The sequence below is a fragment of the Pagrus pagrus genome (genome assembly GCF_965226575.1).
Source record: "Pagrus pagrus genome assembly, chromosome: 9".
NCBI lineage: Eukaryota > Metazoa > Chordata > Actinopteri > Spariformes > Sparidae > Pagrus > Pagrus pagrus.
Window position 1 is genome coordinate 5,269,085 of NC_140193.1, and position 25,856 is coordinate 5,294,940.

At 43.9% G+C, this 25,856-nt stretch overlaps 1 protein-coding gene across 13 annotated transcripts in view; it reads left to right on the forward strand.

Annotated features, from left to right (window-relative positions):
- tns1b (tensin 1b) overlaps positions 1 to 25,856 on the forward strand; it is a 172,824-nt gene that overhangs the window by 104,741 nt on the left and 42,227 nt on the right. For 11 of the 13 annotated variants that reach the window (XM_084362721.1, XM_084362720.1, XM_084362716.1 and 8 more), the window contains 9 exons: positions 10,090 to 10,131; positions 15,337 to 15,386; positions 19,981 to 20,152; positions 20,525 to 20,575; positions 20,660 to 20,782; positions 23,055 to 23,119; positions 24,120 to 24,203; positions 25,143 to 25,255; positions 25,333 to 25,393. In XM_084362721.1, the coding sequence (XP_084218847.1) occupies positions 10,090 to 10,131; positions 15,337 to 15,386; positions 19,981 to 20,152; positions 20,525 to 20,575; positions 20,660 to 20,782; positions 23,055 to 23,119; positions 24,120 to 24,203; positions 25,143 to 25,255; positions 25,333 to 25,393 (761 nt within the window). Of the gene's footprint in view, positions 1 to 10,089; positions 10,132 to 12,707; positions 12,889 to 15,336; positions 15,387 to 19,980; positions 20,153 to 20,524; positions 20,576 to 20,659; positions 20,783 to 23,054; positions 23,120 to 24,119; positions 24,204 to 25,142; positions 25,256 to 25,332; positions 25,394 to 25,856 lie in introns of those variants that run through there. The other 2 variants (XM_084362718.1, XM_084362719.1) reach the window with 2 other exon arrangements.

Consider the following 25,856-nt stretch of genomic DNA (forward strand, 5'->3'; position numbering starts at 1 on the left):
AATAATCCAAGTCTCCAGGAGCCCAACGTTCCCAAATTCCCATTTTTAAGCGGAAACCTTCACGGTAGCTGCTAAGCTAAACGCGTCAGAACTGGGTGCAAGATCTCAACTGCACATCGAGTGTTTAAATATTTTCTTTGCAAATCAATTTGGGATCTTGGAGCTTCTGGAGACTTTGATTGCGCCGGTTGATTTCTGGCTGTTAAGCTCCAGAAATGTTTTGTGGACTTTATTTTTTGGGTGAACTGTTCCTTTAATTTCATGCACTTCATGCAATTTCATGTTTACAAAAGTGTTACGCTACTACCAAACTTTTACTCCTCCATTAATGGACAAGGCTTTTATCACACAACATTTTTTCACCATTATGCAAGGAAACCAATGCACATTCTTGGAGTTTATGTCCTTGATGCATTGTCTATATGAAGCGCTATCGAATAGAGTTTATAAAAATAAGTTTACTCATTTCCCTCCTAGGAAACACAAAGAAACCTCATTGTTCATTTTTAATCAAAACACACACATTGTGAACACACTTGTAGTCTGCGTGGGTAAAAATATCTGAGCCTGTCAGTTTGCATTTCTGCATTACAAGTAAACAGTGGCTTGTAAACTGCAGCTTTATGAAGTCATCCCACCGAGTCCAGTCCCGCTCACTCTGACCCATTACCATAATGGACCAGTCTGCACGCTAAGCTGTAATTCACCCTCTCCACTGTTCAACAGCAGCGTACGACGAGAAGTCAGTGCAGACTGTGGTCACCGTCAGCTGCTTAGTTATGTCAGGCTTTCCCAACTGGAGTAATCAGATGCCAACATCCTCCTCCTTATACTCATCAACCCACGCAGTTCGGTGCGGTTTCCTTTTTTCACTTTCAAGTTGTTTCTTTTAGTAAAAAGTGCTGGAGAAGAAGAAAGTAGAGGGCTGATATTTGTCACAGTCATTCCTTTCATTGCCATGAAATTTAGTCCAAACGTTGACAGCGCCTCAAGGCTGAATCTCAATGACTAATGAATCTCGACTAATCACGACAGTCTTGGTGAGTTTTACTTTGTTTATGTCGAGGAACGATGTGTGTTTAACAGTGAGTTAGCAAGGCAGTTAAGCTTGTTTTAATTTGGTGAAGAGAGAAACTTGAGTCCAGAAGGATTATAGTTGTATTTTTCTGTTTTATAAGGAAAAACAGATGAAAGGATACTTCATTTCCTTATGTTTTATGAATCCATTTCCTTTATTTATTGGACTAAAGAAGCTTGGGGGTATCAGGAAAATACAGAGCCTCTTTCATTAGTTGTTTCACTAGTGTCAGGTGAACTAAACAAACTGGGTTTCATGGAAGAACAGATCATTAGCGTGGTGAGCGGGAATTATAATGTAACGCCCAGCCCTAGTGCCACCATCAGGCTTAGATTAAATTCTTCCATACTGATTTCGTTTATACTAAATATCTGCAAATGCAAATGTCCTATAATATGTAAAAATAAGTAAACGTAGGATCGAAAAGCAAGCATAAGGTTACCTGTATGAAAAATAAAGATGGTGAGCGTGGTCGTGCTGACATTCGCCGTTAGCTTCAAACCTTCCTGTGGACTTATATGCTCTTAAAGTTTGTTCGTACCACATTGCAGACAGCTGCAGATTGTACAAAGGTGCATTTCACACATACATTTACTGACGTGTGTAATGAGTTGGTCTCACAACATTAAGAAGAAGAGCTGCTGTTTTCATGCCTTCAGATGAACAAGAAGGAAAAAGTGAAACAAGATAAACGAGCGGCAATTTTTCTTCTCTAGCGCGACCTAGCAGGATCTTAACCAGCTGATCAGATTGAAATGCACTGACTTACAACCTATTCGGTCATTTAACTTCATTACATACATAATTGACTGTTATTATAATGAATTGATGATTGCATAATATGGAGAATATCTCATTTTTCACATGCACGAGTTCAGTCAGGCCGAAGAAATGAAAACAATAGTGAAGTGATGAAGTACAGTCGACCTGATAAGGCTTGCACAATAGCTTGTTTTGTTTTTTTCTCGGTTATTTTTTCATTATATTTCTCTGTTATTGCCATATCAGGACATACACAGAGTCTGAATATTAAAAGCAGAAGGTTTAAAAGACTTCAGTTCAACAGGTGTGTGTGTTGGTAGACCCTCTCTCCACACACACACACACACATAAGGAGTAAATCTGCTTGTCAGATGCCTTCAGAGACTCACATGTTGGTTACATAACAGTGCGAGCGCTCATATCAGTGGGAGCAGGACAAGGCGGGGTGAGAACCACGGAGAAGTCAGAGGTGGTTTAGGGTCACAGACGGCTCAGGGGTTTTTCCCACAGCGAGGACCGTCCACTCTCCTCTGCGGCGGTCCTGAGGGATCCCTGGCATGTCAGAAGCCCCCCTCTACCCCCGAGGGGGTGGGAACGGGAATAAACGTACACCCTAACCCTGGATACACAACAGCCCCTCCATCGTCAGCACCGTGTTTACATTTCTGGGACACGGCTGTGTGAACGCTGCAGATGAAGGAGCACGGAGCATGAGAGAGGAACAGCTGTGTGTGTGTGTGTGTGTGTGTGTGTGTGTGTGTGTGTGTGTGTGTGTGTTACTGAGACTGATGGAGTGGTAGGGCTGAGCCACAAGTGAATATTATTGTTTAGCAACTTTACACTTACAGTTTTGTTATGCACATGACCACATTGTGTGATTGATTTTACAAAATTCAGCTGTCGATGATACCAAAGAATTTGTCATTTAAAAAAAAAAAAAGTTTGTTTTATGATTTGATTATGTTACATAACATTTTGTATACATTTATCGTGTTATATCAACATCAAAAAACTATTCTTAGTGTGGTCTTTGATTTCCACTTACTGCCCAGCCTCAGGACACGGTGTTTCTCTCCTCTGGGAGGAGAGTGTGTGGTTGTAAATACCTGAAAATGTCATCAATCATACATTGTTTTTGCTTGAGAGAGAAGAGGGTGTGAATGCTTATTTTAAACTCGACGAACCAATGAGGTTGCCGGTATTTACAATGATTTTGAGTTTTGGTTTTAACTGATTTTCATGTGTGTTTTGTCCTGTTTTTCAACGTGAAGCAGGGAGGCTGGTGATCATGGTTTTAAACTGTCCATAGGCTCGAACACTATTGATCGTTCCAAGAGTTTTGGGCACTAATTACACTAAAAGCTTTTTCAGGTGACGGCAATCGGCCCGTTTGTCCTCTAATTTTCGAGCATCACGTTTTCAGAATCGGCTCTGTGTTGTTTTCAGCTCCAGTGGAGCAGGATTGCCTTTTTAGGCAGCCAACAAGTGTGGAAAACATTTGTTAAGACTCTTGCCAAACAGCTGCGCTTTTACTTTGAAGGCAAACAAATACATCCACAGTTTTCACCCACTTCCTAAACTCAGATGACTCTGTCACAGAGGGAATGGGCCTCGTTTAGATTATTAGACCGTTCAGCTGCTCAGAGGGACAAAATAGCTGTTGCGGTTTCCAGTGGCTGAGATTTAAAATGACTTCATGAATTGTACTGTAAAGGACAAAACCTTCAGGTAAACCATCATTATGTCATGAAGTCTCTAGGTCTGCAGTTTGTGTCTTTTCCCACTAGAAGGCACTGTTGGACATGTGAGTAAGGAGCCCCTACAGGTGTCCTGAGTCACATCTGTCTGTGCTGCCCACTATGTTGGGAGTATTCACTGTGGCATGACTGTACACTGTTGAAACTGTGATGTGATTTTTTTCTCTGCAGATTAGGCCCCTTTAATAATAATCTGGTGTGAACCGGCTTGAAAAATGCACATATATCTTCTGATCTTTTCATTTCATTACTGGTGAGGAATGCTGCATCATTTTTCTCATCAAAGTAAAATGAAAAGTTTCTGCATCATTCCAGCAGCTTAGCTGAAACATAAGCACATAAAGACTGAGGCACATCTAAGACCGGCTAAGCTCCCGGTGTGGGCTGTTCTCCAACATGCAGTGTAAACACGGGAGTAGAGCTGGTGCGTAGCCACGTCGCTGCCAATCCAGAGGATGTGTGTTTTTTTAGGGTTTAAGGAGGCGATTGTTCTTAAAATGTACAAGGCTGTCCGGGGAGACGGAGGGGGAGAGGGGGGGAGGAGAGGGTGAGTGGCGCTCGGCACACACCCTCGCTCTGACTCACACACACACATATAGACTCAAGGATAAACACTGAGAACAACAGTAGAGTTCCCATGTGTGGTTAGTCACTTCACACTGACTCCAGCCAAACTCGACATCACACGCACAGAGTCAGGAACATATACAGTGAACTATGAATGATGGATTCAGTGTCCAGAGACTCAGAGACATTAATGTTTGGTAACGCTTTATATTGAGGTTGTTGTAATAAGGGTTAGTTAATAGGTTATTAGGCCCTCATAAGATGCTCATTAAGATTGACATGCATTAATAAGACTTATAGTATGTGTGTTCACAATAATAACATCAAACACATTTATGTTCAATTATAAGGCAGTCAAACTTGTGTGATAATGTTAATAAAAGCCTTAGTTTTAATGTTGCTTTATTACGATTAATTCATACTTTATTATGCCGTATGGCCTATGACATTGTAGCATTTATACATGTCTGCTAGCTCGTCTGCATTGCTGGTGGTGGTGATACAGCGGTACCCCGGTAAACACACAGACCTCATCGGCTTGCAGCTGTGTCTCTGGGCCCAGAAGAGTGGACACATGAAGGGCTGCCCCTCCACAAACACCAAGCCGGGACACCAGTCTTGGTTTCGACAAGGTAGCGTTTGCCACTGGGCACCCTTCAGAAATCCGGCCTGTCCGGCCAGACACTCTGGCAGCAAAAAGCTCCGGAAGAGGATTGTAAACCCCAAGAAAAGCAACAGCCGTCTGGTCAGGAGGGACTGCAATAGCCGGAGAGGTTGGTGTGTTTACTGGGGAAACTACAGGTCACAAGCACCATTGCTGCGACTGTACAGTTACATTTCTGGGGAAGGTCACGTCAGGCTACTGCGTAGGGCATGTATCTGTGCACAGGTGTAGATACAACACAAAAGCATCAAGCTCTGGCGAAAATGATGCCTTATTAATGTTAAGAAATTATTTATTATACGCTTATTATCAGTTAACGGTCGTTTTCAAAGCTACGACCGCTAAGAAAATGATGCCTTCTTAAGGTTAAAAAATTCTGTATAATGCCCATATTACAGGGTAACTATGCTTTTTAAAGCTACCAGATCTAAAGCCAGAACGATGCCTTGTTAAGGATGATAAATCCTTTTTTCATGACAAATATCTTTCAGTCAGTTTTCGCCTGCTGAGCTCACTGCCTGAACACAAACACTGAATCACTCCAACACTCACAATCAATGCTGCTGTTTCCTCTCTCAGAGTAACACTCAGTCGTCTCACACCCACACTCACACACCCAGAACACCGATTTTAACCGCTCTGCCGTCCACGCCGAGCGGAGCTGGCTGGGCCGAGCTAAACGGGCTGTGTCTCGCGCTCCTAAAGATGCACGGCTGTATATTTAGCCCCGGGTCATTTCCCTCGAGGCTCTGCTTTGGGCTACGTTTATCCTCACCACTCAAGGGGGAAACTCCCAGCGATGCTAGCTACCTCTGCTTTCCTAAAGGAGTGGGGCTGTAATTTGGTAAATTGGTCAAAGGAGCCACTGTGCTCATGTGAAAGAAAAGCACATGGTACAGTGTTGGCAGAGATAAAGAGCTGCGGGTGAAAGTCACACTGATATGCTGTACTTATAGCAGGCAGACACGTGGCTGTGTCCGTGCTCTCTCATCTGTCGTGCGTCTTCATGTGACGGTTTTTATGAGGACACTCGAACATGAGTAACAAAACAGAAGCACTTTAACTCAGATAATCAGTGCTTGTTAGTGGATAATCTGTGAGTCGTATCCTGGAGGGGAAATTCCAGTTTATTACTTCTTTTATTATATAATGAAGTAATAACAACATCCAGTAACAGCTAAATCATGTGGATCTGGGAACTCTGGTTACTTCACTGAGTCAGATGGTGCAAAAACATGAGTGACATGAGTTGTAAACAAACTTCCATGTTAGCAGGGAAGGAGCAAAACTGACCTACTGCACTTGCCGTAGTTGTGCACATACGGTTGTCTCTCTGGTTTGAGGGATTATTAGCCCTCACTCTTAGCTTTACCTCTACATAAAGTTGCTTGGATCAGTTTTTCCAACTCCCACCCCACATGGACCAGAGCTACGGATCATTTGCAATCAGTCTCACAAAGCTAAACAATAATTGGACAACTTTATTTGCTATCTGAGTGGTAAAGTCCTTGAATTTTGGCACCACCTATCTGTGTTGTGTCTTTCCACAATAACAGGAAACTGATTTTGATGTAATTTAGAGACATTACAGACTCAGTAACCATGTTCCTGTTGCCGCTAAACCAGTTAACTAGCCAGCAAAACTGAGCAAAACAAAGAGTTAATTTGTTGTATCCAGACATTGCACTTAGAAGCTATGTTTTATCTTGGTTGTGGTGCCCTTGAGCAACCTCCCGGACCACATGGAAGACATCAGCACCAAAACAGTCTGCGATAAAGATGTGGAGCATGTTTGTAACCTGTCTAATATCCTGACTTATCGTGTTTATTTCATTAAACAGCTGTCTCCATCTTGCAAAATCTCACCACTTACTTTGGTGACTTCAAAGTCACATAAACGACACAAATAATCAGAAAAACCATGAAAATAAGAACCAGGATCAGTTCGGATCAGTTGAACATTAACAGACGAGGCCAGTATCAGTTAATTTTGGCAGAACGCAGCTGTGAGCACCTGTTAAAGTTCCGAGCGACAAAGCAGGAAATACTGAGTTTATTTTTCTTTTTACCAAAGATTTGTCCGACTCTTTGTCCGTCTATTATTACATCTGTTACTATTTTGCTCCCCACGTTGGCGCTGAGCGGCCTGTATTTAGCTCCTCTTAGTGAGAACAAAATGCAACATGATGCTCAGCTGACTTGGCTCAAGGTGAAGGCGTCGCTCTGAGCTAGAGAGTCAGAAAATCTATCGGCATACGAGGGGAGGAAGTAACGACACATGATAACAAAAATGGAGATTTTTTTCATTTTGAAAAAGTTGTGGTGTGATGAAAAACAGAGTAAAAACAGAGAATGTTTTATCATTTTCCACATTTTTAATTCATCTTTTGCAACACAAGACGTGTCATTTATCATCTCAGGAAAGTGGCTTTAAGGGTGGAAGTAATAAAAAAATGATGGAAGTGATGTTTGGAAATGTAGGATATGTGAATTTAAAGAAATAGACTGTCAGTTAATTTGATAATATTGATTTTATTTCACTTTACTCAGACTCAGTTATGACTTTTGTGTCCTGGGTTGACTCGCAACATTTCACAGTTTTACTCTATATGTTGACCAAGTGTGATGTCGGTGTGTCCGTGGGGAGGTTTTGACTCTTCTGTCAGCTTTGTAAATGCAGCGCTGTCTCATCTTTCTCACCAGAACATAAACGCACACACATCCAGCAGCCTGTTCATCCGTTTCCACTGTGAGCACAGCTCTGAGCCCCGAGGACTGACCTTGAATCTGACTGTGACGCTGCAAATTCTGAGTTTGGCGTAGAGGGTGCTCTATTTTTTTTTTTTTAAAGTTTTAAACCATTTAATGGTTTGAGTCCGTGAAATGTACAGTCTATAAAAGCCAAGGCTTTGAATTTTTTGCTCAGATAGAGATTTATTGTGCACGGCTTGCAAGAATTGTCGTGATGAAATAAAAAAGTCTTTGATACTTTTCCTCAGTGTTCCCCTTCAAATGTTTCCCTTTGAAGAGAAACTGCAAATACTTCCTCTGTGGACTATTTTGCTGATACACAACTTCCCAGGCTTTTCTCATGCTTTCTGAATTAGTCCCAACGACAATACACACACACTGACACACACACTGACACACACACGCACACTCCGACCATCTGGCTGCAATTGCACAAAGCGGAAACACACATGTTAGAATATCTCACTCTGTCTGTGTGTGTTTTTTCTCAGAAGACACACAATAGGGTCTATTTGTGTGAAAATGCCTGCGGCGGCAAATTCTGGCCTCTGAGCGAATCCACAGTCTGCGTTTAGAGTCGAGCATCGGTCCTCGTCCTTCATCCCTGGCAGTAACTCTCTCTTCCGCGTGTCTGATGTACAGCAACACACCTACACACATCTAACAACGAGACTTAGAGGGAGCTGATAGTTAGGATCTGACGTTAAGTTGAGTTCCTGGTCTGTCGCTGGTTGGAGTGAGGCTGGAGTTTGGGGTGAAGCTGGGATGATTTCCTGCTCGGTGGTTTACTCTGGGCGTTTGGAGTCTGTATTCTGGGGCCCGCTCAGACAGACTATAATTTACCCTTTGCATTTACTGTTTATATTCCACTGAAGCTTTCGACAGACGCATCCCAGCTCTCTGTGTGGGACTGTCCACTGGTCACTGACACGGTAGAGGCTTCCACCACGAATAGTGTTTCTAAATGACAATTTCCAACATTTAACAGCAATAATCTTGGATGTTCTGAACATTAAAGGATCTGGTGAGAGGCTGCTTTTTTGTTATCTTCAATGAATCGCATGAAAAGACTTAAACCAACAATGTGTGATAGATCTTACTCCGCTGTATCATAGAGAGCTGTGGGGCTGACGTATTTTTGTAGGCTTAACCGGAAGTTAGCATCTTGGATGTCCCCAACAACCTCTGTAGTCTCAGTTAGCCACCTGTTAGCAACCGCCGTTTTTAAGACGCGTAAGAGCTTGTATGGATGGATTTAAAGCCCATTGAGGCAATGTGATTATGATTTTGGGCTATATAAATAAAATAGAATTGATTTGATTTGGATTTAAGAGCTTTATAATTAAATTATGGGACATCTAATGATGTATTTTATGTCGTAAAACAAAATGTGTAAATATCTTCAGCCTGAGGGAACCACACACCTTATTTCAGGCATTTAACCAAAATTCAATTTAAACTGATTTCCGGGTTTTAGGACCATTATTACACCACTCTGTATGACTCCACTGCTGAAAATAGATCCTAGCGAATGCACTATTTTTCACCTGTTTGAGTGACATCTCTCAAAAAACTACTACTTTACTGGGCTGTCACTAATCAGAGGTTCGGTGGTTTGATTCCCGGCCCCTGCAGTCTATATGTCCAAGTGTCCTCGGGCAAGATATTGAACCCCATGTGCTCCCGGTGGCTCTTCCATCGGCGTGTGGATGGTTATCTCTCCTGACGAGCAGGTGGCTGCCTCTGCCACCGGTGCATAGAAGTGTATGTGAATGGATGAACGCTGACTTGAGTTTCAAAGCGCTTTGCGTCCTCGCTGAGACTAGAGCAGCAGCGTTCCCTCCCTGCTACATATAGATATGACTGATGTCTTCTATACCGCTCGCCTGAATATTTTAAGCTTCATTTAGTAACATCTGTGCATGTGTGGTAGTCTGCGGCGAGCCAAGCCCAAACAAGCTCATGACATCATCGATGTCTCTGATGTTTTCTTCTTCTTCTTCTGAACTTCTCTTTACCTTCATCTTTACCCCCCGAGCCTGCTCGTCCATCTGTCTTAGCTTTTCCTGGTTTCCGTCCCCACTGTCCCTCTCTTCCTCCCTCCTTTTATCTGTCCCCTTTCTTCTCTCCCTCCTCCTGTCTCTCTTGGCTGGACCCTGTCTCCCCCCTCTCTCTCTCTCGCTCTGGTCATAGCTGTATATGGCGCTGAAAAAGAGAGCTCCACGGATGGACTCTCCGGTCTTGGCTAATGGAAGTAGCCCTGTCTCTTTGTGTAAATATTTGCACAGAGGGATTATAGATGGTCCCACGCATTCAAGGTGGAGCCCCGCTCTGCTCCAGGCCACATTAGGGCAAAGAATGGCGCTGACTGAGCGCAGCTTCCACACAGCGTGAGAGGAGATGATGTGAGGCGACACAACGCAACGTAACGTGGCGTTGAGTTTCTGCAGGTGTGAAGTGTTGCACGTATTGTTCTCACCTTCTGTTCCTCTCTGTGTTTTTCTGTGCAGGCACCGAGCAGCGAGCTCCCTCTCAAACATGTAGACACCATGGTGAGTCTCTTCTCTCTTTTTTCACTTTCAACAACAGGTTCATTCTTTATCTTCTTTGTTTAGATCATTGAATTAAAGGAGTTGATGAATCTGCTCTATGACAACTTAAAACAGCTGCAACTCTTATCAATAAAATGATTTAGAGAATCACTTCGGAGGCGTACTTGATACATGAAAGAGTCCTGAAGTACGGGTGTCCACAGGAAGTCCTCTTTGTTTACTGTTGGCAGTTTGGACCGGTCTTATCCAGTATAAATCCAATTTACTGCCCAATTGGGAGTTCCCAAGGAAAAAAAAATCCACATATCAAGGATCACATGAAACACAAAGTACCAGCTTTTTCTTCTCTGTGATGGCCGACTCAAAATGAAGCAAAGTACATAATAAGTACTAGTAATAAAACAAGTAATAAAACAAGACGATCTGGAATTTTTCTTGCAAGCAGCTGATTCTGCTCCCATCAGACACATTTCCCAGACTGGAGACACGGAGGGCATCGCGCCGTGTGATTAGCTGCTGATTCGTGAGCTGATGGATCTGTCAGCGCAGCGTAACGTGATGCAAAGTTTTCTGTCAGTGCCTCCCGCAGCGCACACATGCATGCAGGAAGGTTAAAGGTGGAGGTCAGCGGCAGAGTGCAGAAGGTCCACAAGTTCAACAGAGTGAACAGGTTTTAGTTACTGTTGAACCAAAGTCAGACAGACACAACACTGACCAAAGTGTCAAAGGCAAAATGTGACATGTGAAAACGACGATTACAAAAGCGATTGTTTTCCGTACATATGAATGAAACTCTTACATGAGGTATTTACATTTATATATTTGAATTATATGAATCTATGAAGGATTTTTCTCACATGTAGACGATAATGTTCACACGTGGAAAGAAAACATGGCACATGACAACCCAAGTATGATTCTGCAAACCTCTTCATGTTTCTTTATGTTCAGTCCTTTTCGTTGGACACCAGTAGTTTGGCCGGGTTACGTGCGTAATTTAACTATATTAGTAACTTTAAATAACTTGAGCTTTTGTTTCACGCTGGACATGAACAGCCGTCTCCCGTGTGTGTTTTACCAAACCATCCATCTCAACCTCCTCCTGGATAATAGATGGTTTGACTCCATACATCACTCCTGCTTTGGGTTTTTTACCGTGGATATATTGGACCTCGGCCCAGACGCTGCAGGTTCTGACGGATAATGAGACACACTGGACTAATTCTGTGATATCACCCTTCACTCTACATGTTTGTTTGAAGAAATACTGATGAAACTTTAATAAAAAGTCCATCGCTGCAGAGCAATAACTCTCTCCTCAGTGTGTGTACACTGTTCACGTTTGCTTTGGACTCTGCGCTCGTCGTCCATGATGTAACTTCCTGCGAGTTGTATTTTGTCTGGGAAAGGAAGGATCGAGTAACCGATTTAGAGTTACCACCCAAAGCCAAGTACCCACTTTCTCCACAAGGACCAAAATAAACACAATTGCACCAGTGTGTGTGTATCTGTGTGTGTGTGTTTCTGCTTTTATTGGCATTTCCTCTGTTATTCTTCAGCTTTCTGCCACAGTGTAGTACAGAAGAGCTCCAGCTTCTCAGCCTCTGTCGTGAAGCTGTGCAGGAGTCTCAGTCGGTCTCAGGTCATAATTTAGTCTGCACCTTAACTAACGGGCAGAGCCTGAAACACACACTGATTATGAATGTGTTGGAGGGTAAATGCATGAGTTTGTGTCTGCCTGTGAGCGCAGCTGCTACTGTCTGGTCACGGGCATTCGCTGTGTGGTTACGCTGTGACGTCCGGGGAGATGTTTGGCCGCGCCTCGGAGCATCGGGAGGATTTTGTCTCATGACTACACGAGCCGCTCTCGCTTCACTGGGTCTGTTTCTACGTCAGTGGGCTCGGTGTTCCTCCACCTCTTCGCTTTGTTGACTCGTGTTTGTTTTACTTCTTCACGTAGACATTACAATTTCGGTGGTGTCCTTAAATCAGAAGGCAGTTTTGTAAAGGATCAAAGGGTACAGCGTTTCAAAAAAGTGCACATTTTTTGAATGAACTTCCCCGAGGGTTTGCTCAGTCTTTGTGACTCTTCTACTTCTTGCATTTGTCCCAGAAGGGCAAGAAAATGACAGGAAATAAATAAAGTGCCGACTACTTAATACTCTCCATTATATTCTTAACACAAAGAGCCTTGAAGTGCAGAAGAAACAACTGTCCTCATGTCAGAAGAAGACTTTTATAGGAGTTACAGTCAGCTGATGAGTGCGTGAGTGTGTTTTTGTGTACAAACGTGCATCAGACCCCACATGTTCGCCTCGCAGAGACAGAAAGAGGAGGGAAAAGTTGAATATGAGGGGAGATAACGTGATGGGAGGCTGAGTGGGAGGAGGGGGAGGGTGGCCACTGACTGAGAGAGGGAAGGAAAGAGGGAGAGAACAGAGAGCGGACAGAAGGACGAGACGAGCAGCGCTGTGGAGGAGTCCGGTCTGAGCTGGAGCATGAAGTGGCCCGCTGCAGGCAGCTGCCCGAAATAGAGCCCTTGGGTGTTTTCCTTTTTTTTTTTCTTCTTCTTCTTCTTCTTTCGCCGTCGGAGAAAAAGGGAGAGGTTTCTCAGAGGAAAGTTCACTGCCGGACAGAAAGCAGTGAGAGGCTGAGGGAGCTCTCTCCGGAAAGATGGACCGAGGAGGGTCTTTGAGAAGGCGGCTCTCCTCTCTGAGGGGGGCCTGGCGATGGAGCACGGGCCACCTTTTCAGGAAGGTAGGACGCGATGGAGGCGCTGGATGTAGCCGTAGCTTCAAACTTCTCTTGTGTTTTTTCTTTGTTTTGGATTCGCTTCTCTCGTCTCCTTTCGCAGACTTTTACCAGCCCCCAACGGCTCTCCTCCCTCCCTCCCTCCCTCCCTCCGTCCCTTCCTCCTCCGCTCCCTTGCTCTTTCTCAGATGGTTAATTTGAATGGCCTGCTTGTAAAGTCAACCTCCACAGATGGTTTTCATCTGGAAACAGGCCCGCTGGACCCCCCACTCCAGTTCCCACCTCCTCCTCCTCCTCCTTCGCCTCCCCCCTGTTCTTCCCAACACAAGTTCTCAAAGGAGAGAAACAGGTCTTAGGTGTAGATCGTGTGATGTTCAGGAGCTAATGTCGTCTGATTTAAACACAATAACTTAGTTTTCTGTTGTTTATTGACCGTTAGAATAACTCAGATCTTTTAGTTTTCAGGCTCCATTCATAGAGTCACTTCACTTTCTCAATGACAGAAACTTCAATGTGACCGCAGAGAAAGTCCTCGTCTTATTACCGGCTTTGATTCTCCCCACATGGTTGCACTTCGACTTAAATATTGTGGCCCATAAAACGCTCTGCACTCCAATTGAGACTAATTTGAAGCAAAAACTATGAATTAACTGCCATCTCCGCAGCACAATATAAACACCATCTCCTCCAAACGCTCTCCCGGTCTGTAATTTAAGATGTTTGTTTGCATGCTGCCTGAGCTGGTGGCACCACGTAATGCCCATTGGCGGCGTTTCTTGGATATGTTTACCTTACTTGATGTTTTGATCATCTCAGAGTTTTTTTTCTTACTTTCGTGCACAGTATGTCTCACAGCTCCACTTATAGAAGCACTCTTTGCCCTCTTCCCGCTCTGCGTCTCTATCAGGTCGTTTCTCCGCTCATTCATCTCTGTCCTCCTCCGGCGACTCTCAGCCCCTCACAACATACTGAAACGTTTAGGCCGAAGCTCAGGCAGAAAATGGGGGATTTTTTTTTGTGCTTTGTGTCGCCTCGGCCGGGCCGCAGACTCATGTGAAAACCTTGGATGTTAGATGGAGCAAAGGAATGGTGCCTGTAATTTGTTGAGATAAAGTGGATTTGCTGGGAAAGAAAAGAACACGAGGAAACTGTTTATATCTGTGTTTGTGCTCGTGTGTGTACGAGCACCTCGAAGAGTTGCCAGGCAACGCAATTTCAACCAGTTTGTGAAATATTGCAGGTTTATTTTTATTGTTTTTTTCTGCCAGAAACAATCAAACTATAGGAACGCTTGGCCCCAGTGGCTAACGCTGCATTCAGGTGCTCCTCAGGTGGTGCCATTCCCAGAGTTGGGAAGTCCTTCTTCTGACTCCGGTGTGTTCATGTGCATCGTGTCGAAAAGAAGTTGTTTCGCATTTTATCACTCTGAGCATCTAAACAACACGTTGACAGCAAGACTTGAGTTTCAGACCAACAAAATGTTTACATCGTCCGCCCTGTTTCAGCACATTCCTACTTGACACAACATGAACACACCAGAGTTGGAAGAAGAACTTCTGAACTCGGGATCATCCGAGGAGCGCTTGGACACAGCATGAGATATCTTCTCTCAGTCCTCCCTGATGCCTTATTTGAACGAACCTCCCAACTGCCTGGGAGTAGCTCGGCAAAGAGAATCTCAAGGTCAGGAAATTATAGTTTGGACGCTGATGGAGCCCAAAGACTCAGTTGCAGAAGTGCATTCATCTTTCTTGCTAGTTGGCTAGCACTAGCACAAGAGAAATGACCACATACAGGGCAAGAAGCTCTCAAACCTTCTCACATTTTCTTTACAACTAACTTGTGATTTTAACATATTACTCACAATGAGAACAGTGCAAAATAAAAGCAAAATGGTCACGTATTAGTAAAAGCTGCTTCAGATGTTTGTTTTCGGGCTGTGATAACAAACTAAAGGAGGCCCGCTCACATGTTAAACCACACACACACACACACACATACTGGATGTTGTTATATGTGTTCACACTGGCAGACGGTCAGGCGGTCCTGCAGGAGAGCCGAGCGGGCCTGAAACTCATCCAGCGGTGCTCTGGACACTGGTGGTTAGCCAGCCAATCTGATCTAATGGATGATGATGGATAACAGCCCCCCTCCTGTGTACATGTGACCCGCACACATCAGGGGAGTGAGCAAGTCCACATGACCTCTGACCCCCTCCCCGAGCTGGTTTGAGGGGGAGGCGAGGCGGCCGAGGCAGAGTGGAGCCGAACACAGTCCATCAGCTTCAGACATGCTTCCTCTGCAAGGACGTGTCTGCTCTGCTGTGTGAGGGCACCATGTGACCCCCCCCCCCCCCCCCCCCCACATGGTGTATATACCAAACACCACCTAAAGGTGCATGTGAGGGCTCAGTACAGACGACCTGAACTCACCGTCTGTCTTTGTGTTTTGCAGGGCTCAACAAAATCTTCAAAGAGTGTGGAGTCACGGCGCAGACCATCCAGGTAAGAGCCCGTCTTCTTCTTCTTCTTCTTCTTCTTCTTCTTCTTCTTCTTCTTCTTCGTCTTCTTTGTCTTCTTCTTCTTCTTCTTCTTCTTCTTCTTTGTCTTCTTCGTCTTCTTTGTCTTCATCGTCTTCTTCTTTGTCTTCTTCTTCGTTTTCTTCTTCTTCTTCCTCCTCTTCCTCTTCTATTTTCCTTCTTCTTCTTTGTATTCTTCTTCTTCGTTTTCTTCTTTTTCTTCCTCCTCTGCCTCTTCCTCTTCTCTTTTCTTCTTCTCTTCCTTAAAAGGCTTTCTTGGACTCTATCAGTTGAATAATTTTAGGACAAACAGATAAAGAAGGAAGTGAGACAAACGCTCCTCCTTCCTCTGAAGCTCTTGAAATTAAAAAAAAAAAGTGTAGCTGTAATGTGATATTTGCTGATTCGACCGGGGGAATTAACGAAGCAGCGTGCCCTGCCATTGAACCGGACCTCACACTGTTTTGTTGGACACAAAGATATTTGGTGTTCAACCCCTCTCACCTCGGTCCTCGGGGAGGCACAGATGTTGTCAGTTGTGTAATTAATGTGTAAAACTCGACACCACAACACTTCTCCTGAGTGAGGCCTGACTGACAGTTTGATTCCCTCTCAGCCAATCAAAGAGCCGATCCAGGGTTATGAAAACAGCTCAGCATGTGATACGTGGGTACATGCAGAGTGTAATTTTACATCCATATGAAAAAAATCAAAAGCCTTTCTAAAAGTCATATGACTGCTGTCTCTCATGTCTGAACGAATGTATCCAATCAAATTAGTGGTCCAGACATGATCAGTTAGTACAGATGCGTTTTTATCTGTTGATGTGCTGCAGGATGCTAAAAATATGATGTCATTAAAAATGTCTTTCATATGATAAGTGAGCTGACCGTAGCGGTTTGCAAAGGTGCTTCACTGCATGTTACCAAAATAGTTGGGACACTGTGTAAAACGTAAACGATTGATTTGCAAAACCCTTTTTCGACCTTTATTCACCTGATTACAGTGGAGAGAATGGCACTCAGTAGAGCGCACACCTCCACCAAGCCCCATCAGTCCCCCTTTTGTACACACTCATAGATAACCATAGATACCAGTAACCGAAAGAAAGTGAGAAACAGTTCCTGGATCCTTTATCCGGCTCCTCACTAAAAGTTAATGGTGGACCTGAAATTTGAAGCTGCTTTTGACGCGTTAATGGCTTCGAGTTGGTGCCAAGTTATAATATTATTATTTTCTGGTCATTTTGGGGCTGCTGAACAAGCTGTAAACATTTTGTCAGCCTGTGAAGTTTTTATGGCAAACATTTTAGTTAAAAAAATTACCTTTGTCATATAGTCACTTTCCTAATGGATCATTTCGTCCTCCAACGCTCCACTGACATTTACGCTGGAGTCAGCTAGTCGCTAACTTCCTCTCCATCCCTCGAGGTGCTGGACAGGAAGTGTACAGTTTGTTTATTGGAGCCTTTTCTGAGCTTGTTGCCGTTGGAAACACCAAAACATTGAGCTAAAACGGACGGTTCTCAGATTTGGCCGATAACTCTGTACGGTTTTGTCGTTACGAGATCACTTTCACATTATACGTCGTCATTTTAAGGCTTTATTAACACAAAAACATCCATCAGTGCAGCTTTAAGTATGAATGTGGAGTTAATCGCACGTCTTTTGCGCAGGAAGAATAGGTCTCATGTGTCTTTGACAAACTGTGCTGATAAAGACCATCAGTCCGATCCAAGTACTGAGTCTGATATAGACTGATGGTTGACCTTGGAGGCCGTGAGAAGCTGGAGGTGTGTGAAAGAATGATGACACAATCTGTGGATGGAGGAGGGCTCGCAGTATTTTAAAATGGAAGACAGAAGTCCTCCTTGTTCACTTTTATTATCTTTCTTATGACAAAAAAATATCTGGAGAGATTTTTTACAGCCCCATATCTCAGGTTTCCTGATAAAACATTCCCACTTCACAGTTGGTGTTTGTCCAAATGCGCAAATGAGATCACTGCAGCGCTGAAATTGAGCGTGTGGAGATAATGCGTCATTGGTCCAATGAGATGTGCAGACAAAAAAAAAAAAAAGCAATCGCTTCATCTCTGCAGCTGATGAGAAGCAGGTTGGCGTTCGGCCGGTCAGCGCATGCTGCTGGATCTGGAACCGGACCAAACCACAGGTCTGTATCGGCCCTGACTGCACCCAGAGGCCCGAGACGCAGATATGCAGAGACAGAGAGGGAGGAGGAGGGAGCAACAGACGAGGAAAAGGGAAGAATGAGCGAGATGCAGATAAAAGAAACCATCAAGACAGACAAGTTTTGGAAAAATCAGGGACATAAAAAACACACAAAAAGAAAAATAAGTAACATGTTCGCAGCGACACGTGAGAGAGAACATGTGTGACGCATCAGCTTCTCTATCGCTACAGATGAATAATTTCCAGTAAGCAGGTCCTGAGTGGCTCCAGATGTACACTACAGAGCAGGTTACAGTATTTGTATGTTGAACCAGGAGAGATCGTCTCTCCCAGACATATGAGCAATTTCCTCTGGGGCCACTCACAGCTGACAAATGTGGGAAATATGCTGCAGTCTGGGCGCTAAGGGGCCAGACACCCGCCCTTAACCTCTTCATCTCACAGTGCATGTTCTCTGTGGACATTTTTAAAAAGACAAGATCAGCTCGGGCACTTAAGGAGTCGTTCAGCCCCGAAATGAAAAATCAGTTATGACCTCTTTGTTTGAAATCACAGCAATAGTTCAGCGGCAACAATAGCAGCTGCTCTCTGCTCAGGCGTATTGACCTCCAGGTGCTCTGGAAGTCAAAGTGATCGACTCAGGAAAAGGAAGCACACGGGCCGACATCAGGCACACTCGCAACCGAGCCAAGAATGCAGTTAAAAGGATTTTTCAGCCAAGGCATATCAGAGAAAAAATCATATAAGGGGAAAGTGCTTTTGGCAAATATCGATCCAGTTTAATATACGGTGACAGCCAGCAGCTGGTCAGCCGATCCAATCACCAGGATCAATGTTAAACGTTTCTTTAAGTTGCGGCTTTATATTCGTTACGTTTGTCTCCGAGCTCGTGCTCTAGTTAGGTCCAGGCACGAACACTAATGTCAGGAAAACATCATGGTTTGACTAAAAATACCTGATTTGGTCGGAGATGGTCCGACTTCCTGTGAAAAATAGCTGGCTTTCTTGCCAGGAAGCTGGAAATGTGTCCAGGCGTCCTTAAAAATATCCAGTGGTGTGGACTCGAACGCCACGCAGCCGTTTGGCTTCTAATAACCAAATATAAATGATAACCACAGCCAGGCTCGATGTTTCCCTGTCTTTATGCTGCCTGTCGTACATTTACTGGACCAAAGTTGAGTCCAAAAACATCTGAAACATTTCTCCAAAGCAATTTCATCGATGCAAATCAAAATGATAATAAGATAAATGTCAGAATCTACTCTAGACTCTAGATTCATCAAGAGGTTTTTACATCGGGGCAGATGAATAGTAAATTACAGATTTTTAGTTTCCTTCTTCCTTTTCCCTTTCATCCGTCCCTCCTTTCCTTCCTTCAACACACAAACCAGACTTGGTCCAATAACATCTCAGCTAATTTCTGCCTAAACACTTTTCCCTACTGATGACCATCACATTTTGTTTGGTCTGCTCGGCACACACACACACACACACACACACACACACACACACACGCTGTAATCCTCGGTATGCTGCAGTATTTTCATAATCTGGCGTGTTTATCTACTAAATCAGTTTCTCCGAGCTCTATTTTCCCAAAGCCAAACAACACAACGTGTGCTTGATGCAGAAACCCCTCCGGGATTAAATGATTGTGGTATTTATGTGGTGTGTTGCCTTTTTCCATATTAGGTTATTTGTTTCTTGCCGTCTCGAAGACGAGCACTGTGTCGTGTGTTCAACTGATTCTGAGATGCTATTTTCCTGTGGCGAGGACACTCATGACCTGAAGTCAACACACAGATTTTATATGCTTTGGCTCCAGATTAGTGAATCTCTGGATGTGGAACGATCGAGGGTTAAAGTGCAGACCGACCTGAGATCCTGTCCTCGTACTGCAGGAGGGAGCGTCTTGTGATGCCAGTGTGAAAGAAACAAGTGTCCTAAATCACAGGAATGAATCACGGGGCGATGACGTCAGCTGTGCATTTCCACTAGAAGATTATTAGAAAATAATATTTACTTTGGAAATGTTAAAATGAGCATATTAAGAGCAGCTACAGAGAAAAGCATCCATCACTTTTTACTGACTTCTGTTGCATTTTTACCATTTTTACTTATATTAAGGTGTAAGGTATGGTCAGGGATAGAAACGCTGTATAGAAAATGATGAAACGACGGAGAAAGCATGAACACAGTCTTGTCCTGCTGATCACACACTAGCTGCTCTGATAAACACACCCACATGTGTATAAATCACATGTGCTGCATTACTTCTGGGTATTAAATTCACCTCCAGCAGCTCTGTTTTTGTACAGCGAAGCCGTCGACATGTGAAATTGCTCAGTCCAGTTCAAATAAAAGCCTCTCCTTCTGTTCGTCCCGACAGGAGCGCGAGTCTGCTGCAGGCCCTGGAGGAGAGCTACGAGCTGGACCTGATCTACATCACAGAGAGGATCATCTCCGTCTCCTTCCCCAGCAGCGTGGAGGAGCAGAGCTACGCCGCCAACCTGCGGGAGGTCGCCTCCATGCTGCGCTCCAAACACGGACACAACTATCTGGTACGGGCTTCCTGTCTGCGTCTGAGCGCTTCTAGCAAAGAACGGAGCAATTAACGCTCTAAACGAACGAAGCAAAGCGCGTTCAGGCAGGAACATCAGAGCTGCTCAGATCAGCCGATCATCAGCTGATCTCTCCACGCAGATTCACACAACAGAGGGATTGTGTAACTTCTGTTTACATCTGATTCTGATGTTGTTGCTGTTTATAAAACTGTTAGCTACTTTATTTCTTGATAAATTTGAAAGGTAGGAACTTTCCCGCAGTTTAAAGGAAAAGCTTTGTAAAAGTAAAGAATGATCAACAGTCTTAAATCTTTTTTTTCAGTATACAAAAATGTGTAATAACGCGGTTTATTTGTCCGTCTTCCTCAGCTCTTCAACCTCAGCGAGAAGCGCTATGACATCAGCCAACTTAACCCGAAGGTAAATCTGACAGCTCGATCTCTCCTCTCCTCTCGCGTGCCGCTCGACCGTTATCTTGACCGACAGCCTCTTCTCGTCCCTCAGGTGTTGGACTTTGGCTGGCCCGACCACCACGCTCCGGCCCTGGACAAGATCTGCAGCATCTGCAAGGCCATGGACACGTGGCTGAGCGCCGACTCCCACAACGTGGTGGTCATCCACAACAAGGTGAGGCCTCGACGACGAGTGTCTGTAGACAGTAGAGGGTGCTCTCAGGCTCTTCTCGGGACCCCCCCCCTCCCCACTTCCTCTGAGGGCTGCAGCTGGTTTTTGTGTTTGCGAGCGATGACGTCCTCCCTCTCTGAAACATTCAGGGTGGAGTGAGAGAGCTTCTCTCTGCGTGCTTGTTTGGGTTTGGTCGTGCAGGACGAGGGTTAGGAAAACACAAATTAGGAGGGGGAAGGCAGGCCACTCATCATGGCTGCTTAAGTTTATTTACCCCTTTACTCTTAACAATACCATAAAAAACAAGGTCCGCCAGTGTTTTCCTGTTGTTGCCTAAACTTAGTTGCATCACATTATACTCTTGCGGCAGACCACACTCATCTGGCCCATAAGTCTGCCGACACAAGCCATAAAAAGCGGATCCAAGCGCAGCGACCAGGCCGTGGTCCCACATGTAATACCTAATCATTTTCACGTTAACCCCGCAGTGGTTCTGATTGTGTTTTCGCAACACAAGAATTAACCGTCGGGCCCCGAGGCTCGGCGACTCATTCCAACGTGTTCCCACAGGGAGGTTGCAAACAAAGTCGGCTGCCATAACAACTGCTGTTGTTTTTTTTTTTCCCTGCCAGTTGAGTAACGCCGGTCATGAGAGTGCGGGCTGGTGGTGGTCACTAAGGAAGCGAGGCCCCCGTGTTCAGTTTCCACATGTCAACAAATCATTTCCACTGGGCTCCACGCTGTTTAAGCGCCCGCGATATTTATAATGTGGAACGCACTTATCCTCCACAGTGACCCTTGTTATGAAGATGGATAGATGTGGAGAACGAATGCAATCTGAGACTCGTCTGTTGCTGTTGTAACATGTGCTCAGGCTTCGGCTCAGTCGGCGTCTTTAACCAGATAAACAACAGGTTAAAGCCACGTTTGCTGCGTTATCGACATTTTACGACAGAAACTGATATCGCTGACGTCAGCGAGTCTTTAAAGGGTAGCTCCACCGGTTTTACGGTCCGTTGTGGTCGAGTCTTTAGCTGCACTATTAAGCCTGTAAAAACAGTGTGAAAATGTCTTCTGTGGTTCGGGAGGTAAAAATATCTCTGATGACTTCATGTTGGAGGCTTTACATGTTTAACAGAGAGCCTGAGTTACACACTGGGGGAGTGGAAAGATTTGGGCATTCACAAGCAGAAGGGGCTCAATAAGAAGATGTTATAAAGTTGCATTGTGGGAAATGTAGGCTCCTGAGATTTAGGGGTTTGACCTCTGCTCGGGGCACAAAGTCGGGATATTCTGACATCTCTTGCATTGATTTTGATCTTTTATTTAAGTCTTTTATGAAGTCACTCTTGTCACTGCAGCAGCATTGCTCTCGTGTAGACGACGAATCACCATGATGTCACGCTAACAGCAGTCACTGCTGGATAGACGTCTGGAGTTTGGTTTGGTCGTGGATACATGGGAAATCAGAAAACTTGTTTATGTCTGTTGTCATTTTAAAGGGGCACTGTGTGAAATTTTAATCAGAGAAGAAAAATCTTGACAATCTTGACTACGTAACCACTGTTCTAGCTTAGCTTAGCTTTAAATATTTCTTAGTTACTGTTATTACCTTATTAATACTGTAAAGGTGACTTTTCTGAGTTTGAATCTTTAAGCCATAACTGTAGTTACAGACAGTACTGTTAGCTTTGCTAGCGTCTTTGATAAACCTAGATAAACAGAGACGCCTCACTGCTGCTTAGACTAACTGAGTAAACTCAAGCCGTCACTTTCTTCAGTCTGCGGCCCAACAGGCACATCAGGTCTACGATGTAACGTTAGTGAAAGTATCATTATTATACGTATCATTATATATAAAAAAACATTAAGAATAAAGAAAAATGAATTGTATATAAGCTGCAGGATGCAGGGATTTTCTGATCTTATCTTTATAAGATAAGATCAGAAAACCTAAGTTTCTCTCTTATCTGTACTTATTTCTGTCCTTGTGCTGCTGTAACACTTGAATTTCCCTTCTGGAGTATCATTTAAGCATTATTTTGTCTAAATTTAAACTTTAGTAACATGATTTAACTATTTTATAGTGTTTAGTCATTGATTTCAGGCTCTAATTTTGTGTTTTGAGACACGTTTGCATTTAAATAACACCAACAACCACCTCAATAACCTTATTAAAAAAAGGTTTAATATTATGAATTGCTCTTGAGACACCGTCATGGTCTGGAAGATAAAAATCTGTAGTTGACTCTTGCATGATTCGATGTCTTTTCAGGGCAACCGAGGCAGAACCGGCGTGGTGGTGGCTGCCTACATGCATTACAGCAACATATCTGCCAGGTGAGAACATAACCCGGCTCTACCTGCAGAGGGTCGAGGTGCAGCACGCTGTGAGGTGAAAGTCAGAGAGAGGAGGAGAAAACAGAAAAACACAAATGGTTAAAAAACAGGGAGAAGTGGGAGGAAAAATAGATAAACCAGAATTGTTCATCACAAGACTGAAGCCCACATCTGAAGATGAGTCAGAGATGTGATGAAGGAAAAACACGAGACCGAAGAACAACAACTTTATCTGGAGAAATCCCGACAGACGTTTTTGATGTAATAATTATAAGCAGAAAGGGATGAGTTAGCTTAAACATTCACAGGATCATGAGACTCGGATTATAAATGCTCGCTTTTTCTTAATTTTTATTGGATTTGTTTCCCCTAAAATAGAAGCACATTCAGTGATGAAAACTGTTAAAGCAGCAGAAGAGCGCATGACTCCCTGTTGTTTCTGAGGGAGGGAAAAAAACTTAACACTCTCTCTTCCCTGTGAAAGTATTAGATTTCTGTAATCCCATTATCCCACAAGTCAATTTAAAGCTGGTGTGAAGTCACTTTGAAAACTTGAGTAGCAGCCGGACGCCTTAACACCGACCGCAATACGTAAGATATCGCATTAAGATGTTTTACTGAGAATCTGTCGGATGTAAACACTGAGGCCGCTTCTGTCGGCAGTATCTCAAGACGTGTGCAGGACACGCTCGCCTAACGCTGCGTGACATGATAGGAGATATGATGTTTATTCTGAGAGTTGTTATGCATTATACACTCTGATGATGTGTTTTTATTTGTCATAGTCGTGTATCTTGTTAAACATCAGAGGAAAAAGGGAAATCAAAAACAGGACGCTCGGTCATGACAGCCACCGTGAAAATGAATTTAATGCACCCGCATGATTACTGTTTTTACTTGAGAGTCTGTATGTATACATTTCATATACTGGTGTGACAGTAAAAGTGCCTTAAAGTAAATTAATCACATGTATTTACCAAACCTTTCTGTTGCACTGCAGTGCCGATCAGGCTCTGGACCGGTTCGCCATGAAGCGCTTCTATGAAGACAAAGTGCTTCCTGTGGGACAGCCGTCTCAGAAAAGGTCAGTCTGTCCCCCCACTTGTCTTTCTGTGAACGTAAAACATTTGAGGCTGCTTCAATTAATTTAAAATCCAGTATTGACTCTTATGTTGTCTGGTTTTGCTCTCCACCAACTCCTCACAAATAATCTGCCCTTTAGCTGCTAACTGCTTCACAGTGTTCCCACGGATCATTAAAAGCCTTGAAATTGATGGAAACAATCGGAGCATTAAACGTTTTTGAAAGCAGAGATAAACAGACGAGGGCCACTGAAAGGGCATGCTTTTATATATTTTGTGCAAGATAAGAAATTGAAAGGTTTTTTTGTATTTTTTGTACTTTTTACTACATTCAGCTATGTGCATGTGTCTGCGACTTCTAATGAATAAAATGCTCGTTGTTGTAACAGTTATTAACCTTGATCCGTGTCTCAAACTATGCTTTGTTGGGTCTTTATATTTAACGGAATTAAGCCTGGAAAGGCCTTGAATTGTGATGTTTAACAAGGTGTGGGGGCCCTGCTATGTTTACCAGCTAGTCACTAGCTTCTTTAATAAAAACAGCTGCCTGCTGTAGTGCAGTAATCAGTGTGTAACAGACTGCAGTTTGTGGGCTGGAAAACCAAAACAAGGTTTGAAAGAGCTGATACTGAGTGAGGAGTTATGGTGAATCTCAGAGGGTTTGTCTCTACTTTTGCATTTCACACAACCGATTTGTGTTCATTGTTGAGATACAAATTAATTATTAGTGCAGCTTTAAAGTATTTAATTGAGTTTATAATGAGAACAAGGTGCAAGGTTGGCTCATTCTGCACGTTTTACAAGCTAAGAACATTCACTATCGTAACCTGAAGTCAAAGCAAAGATTGTGCCCCCGTGTTGTGATAAAAACAGGATTATAACTTTGTTGTAAAAGATGAGGACTGATGATACAGTGTTCCTCCCCCTTTTGCCCTCCTCAGGTATGTGGAGTACTTCAGCGGCCTGCTCTCCGGACACATCAAGATCAACAACAAACCCCTGTTCCTCCACCACGTCATCATGCACGGCATCCCCAACTTCGAGTCCAAAGGAGGTGAGTGTCGTGCACAGATATGCGCTCAAACATACGCATTTTACACGCATTACTTTAACAACTTTCTTGCGTTCTAGGTTGTCGTCCTTTTCTCAAGATCTACCAGGCCATGCAGCCCGTGTACACATCTGGGATCTAGTAAGTCTTAAAACACACTCACACTCAAATGCTTTTACAAGATTCCAGGGATAGCAAGCTCACAATGGCTCAATAATAAAACCCCTGATTTTCCTTTATAGCCTCTCCATTAACTCCCCTGCCCCCCAAATATACACATACATCATCCCTCTTGCCAGTTTACACTCTGCTCGCCTCACATTATTGTATTTAGCTAGCCTCCCCAGCTGCAGGCTCTCCTTTCCCTACGTTTAGATCCCGCAATCACTTCTGGTATTATTTGTGACTGGAGAGCCAATGAAACAGGCAGACAGGCATCTGTGTGGACGCCTGCAGCGTTTTTCTGCCAGAGGACCCTGCTGGTTCCCAGGGCCAGACAGGAAATAATGGATTCTAGGCTTTTATTCTGTTGTTGTTTGGGGAGAGGGGCGGGTGAGAGGAGAGCTCAGATGGGTGAGGCTGCAGAGAAACAGGATACATTTAC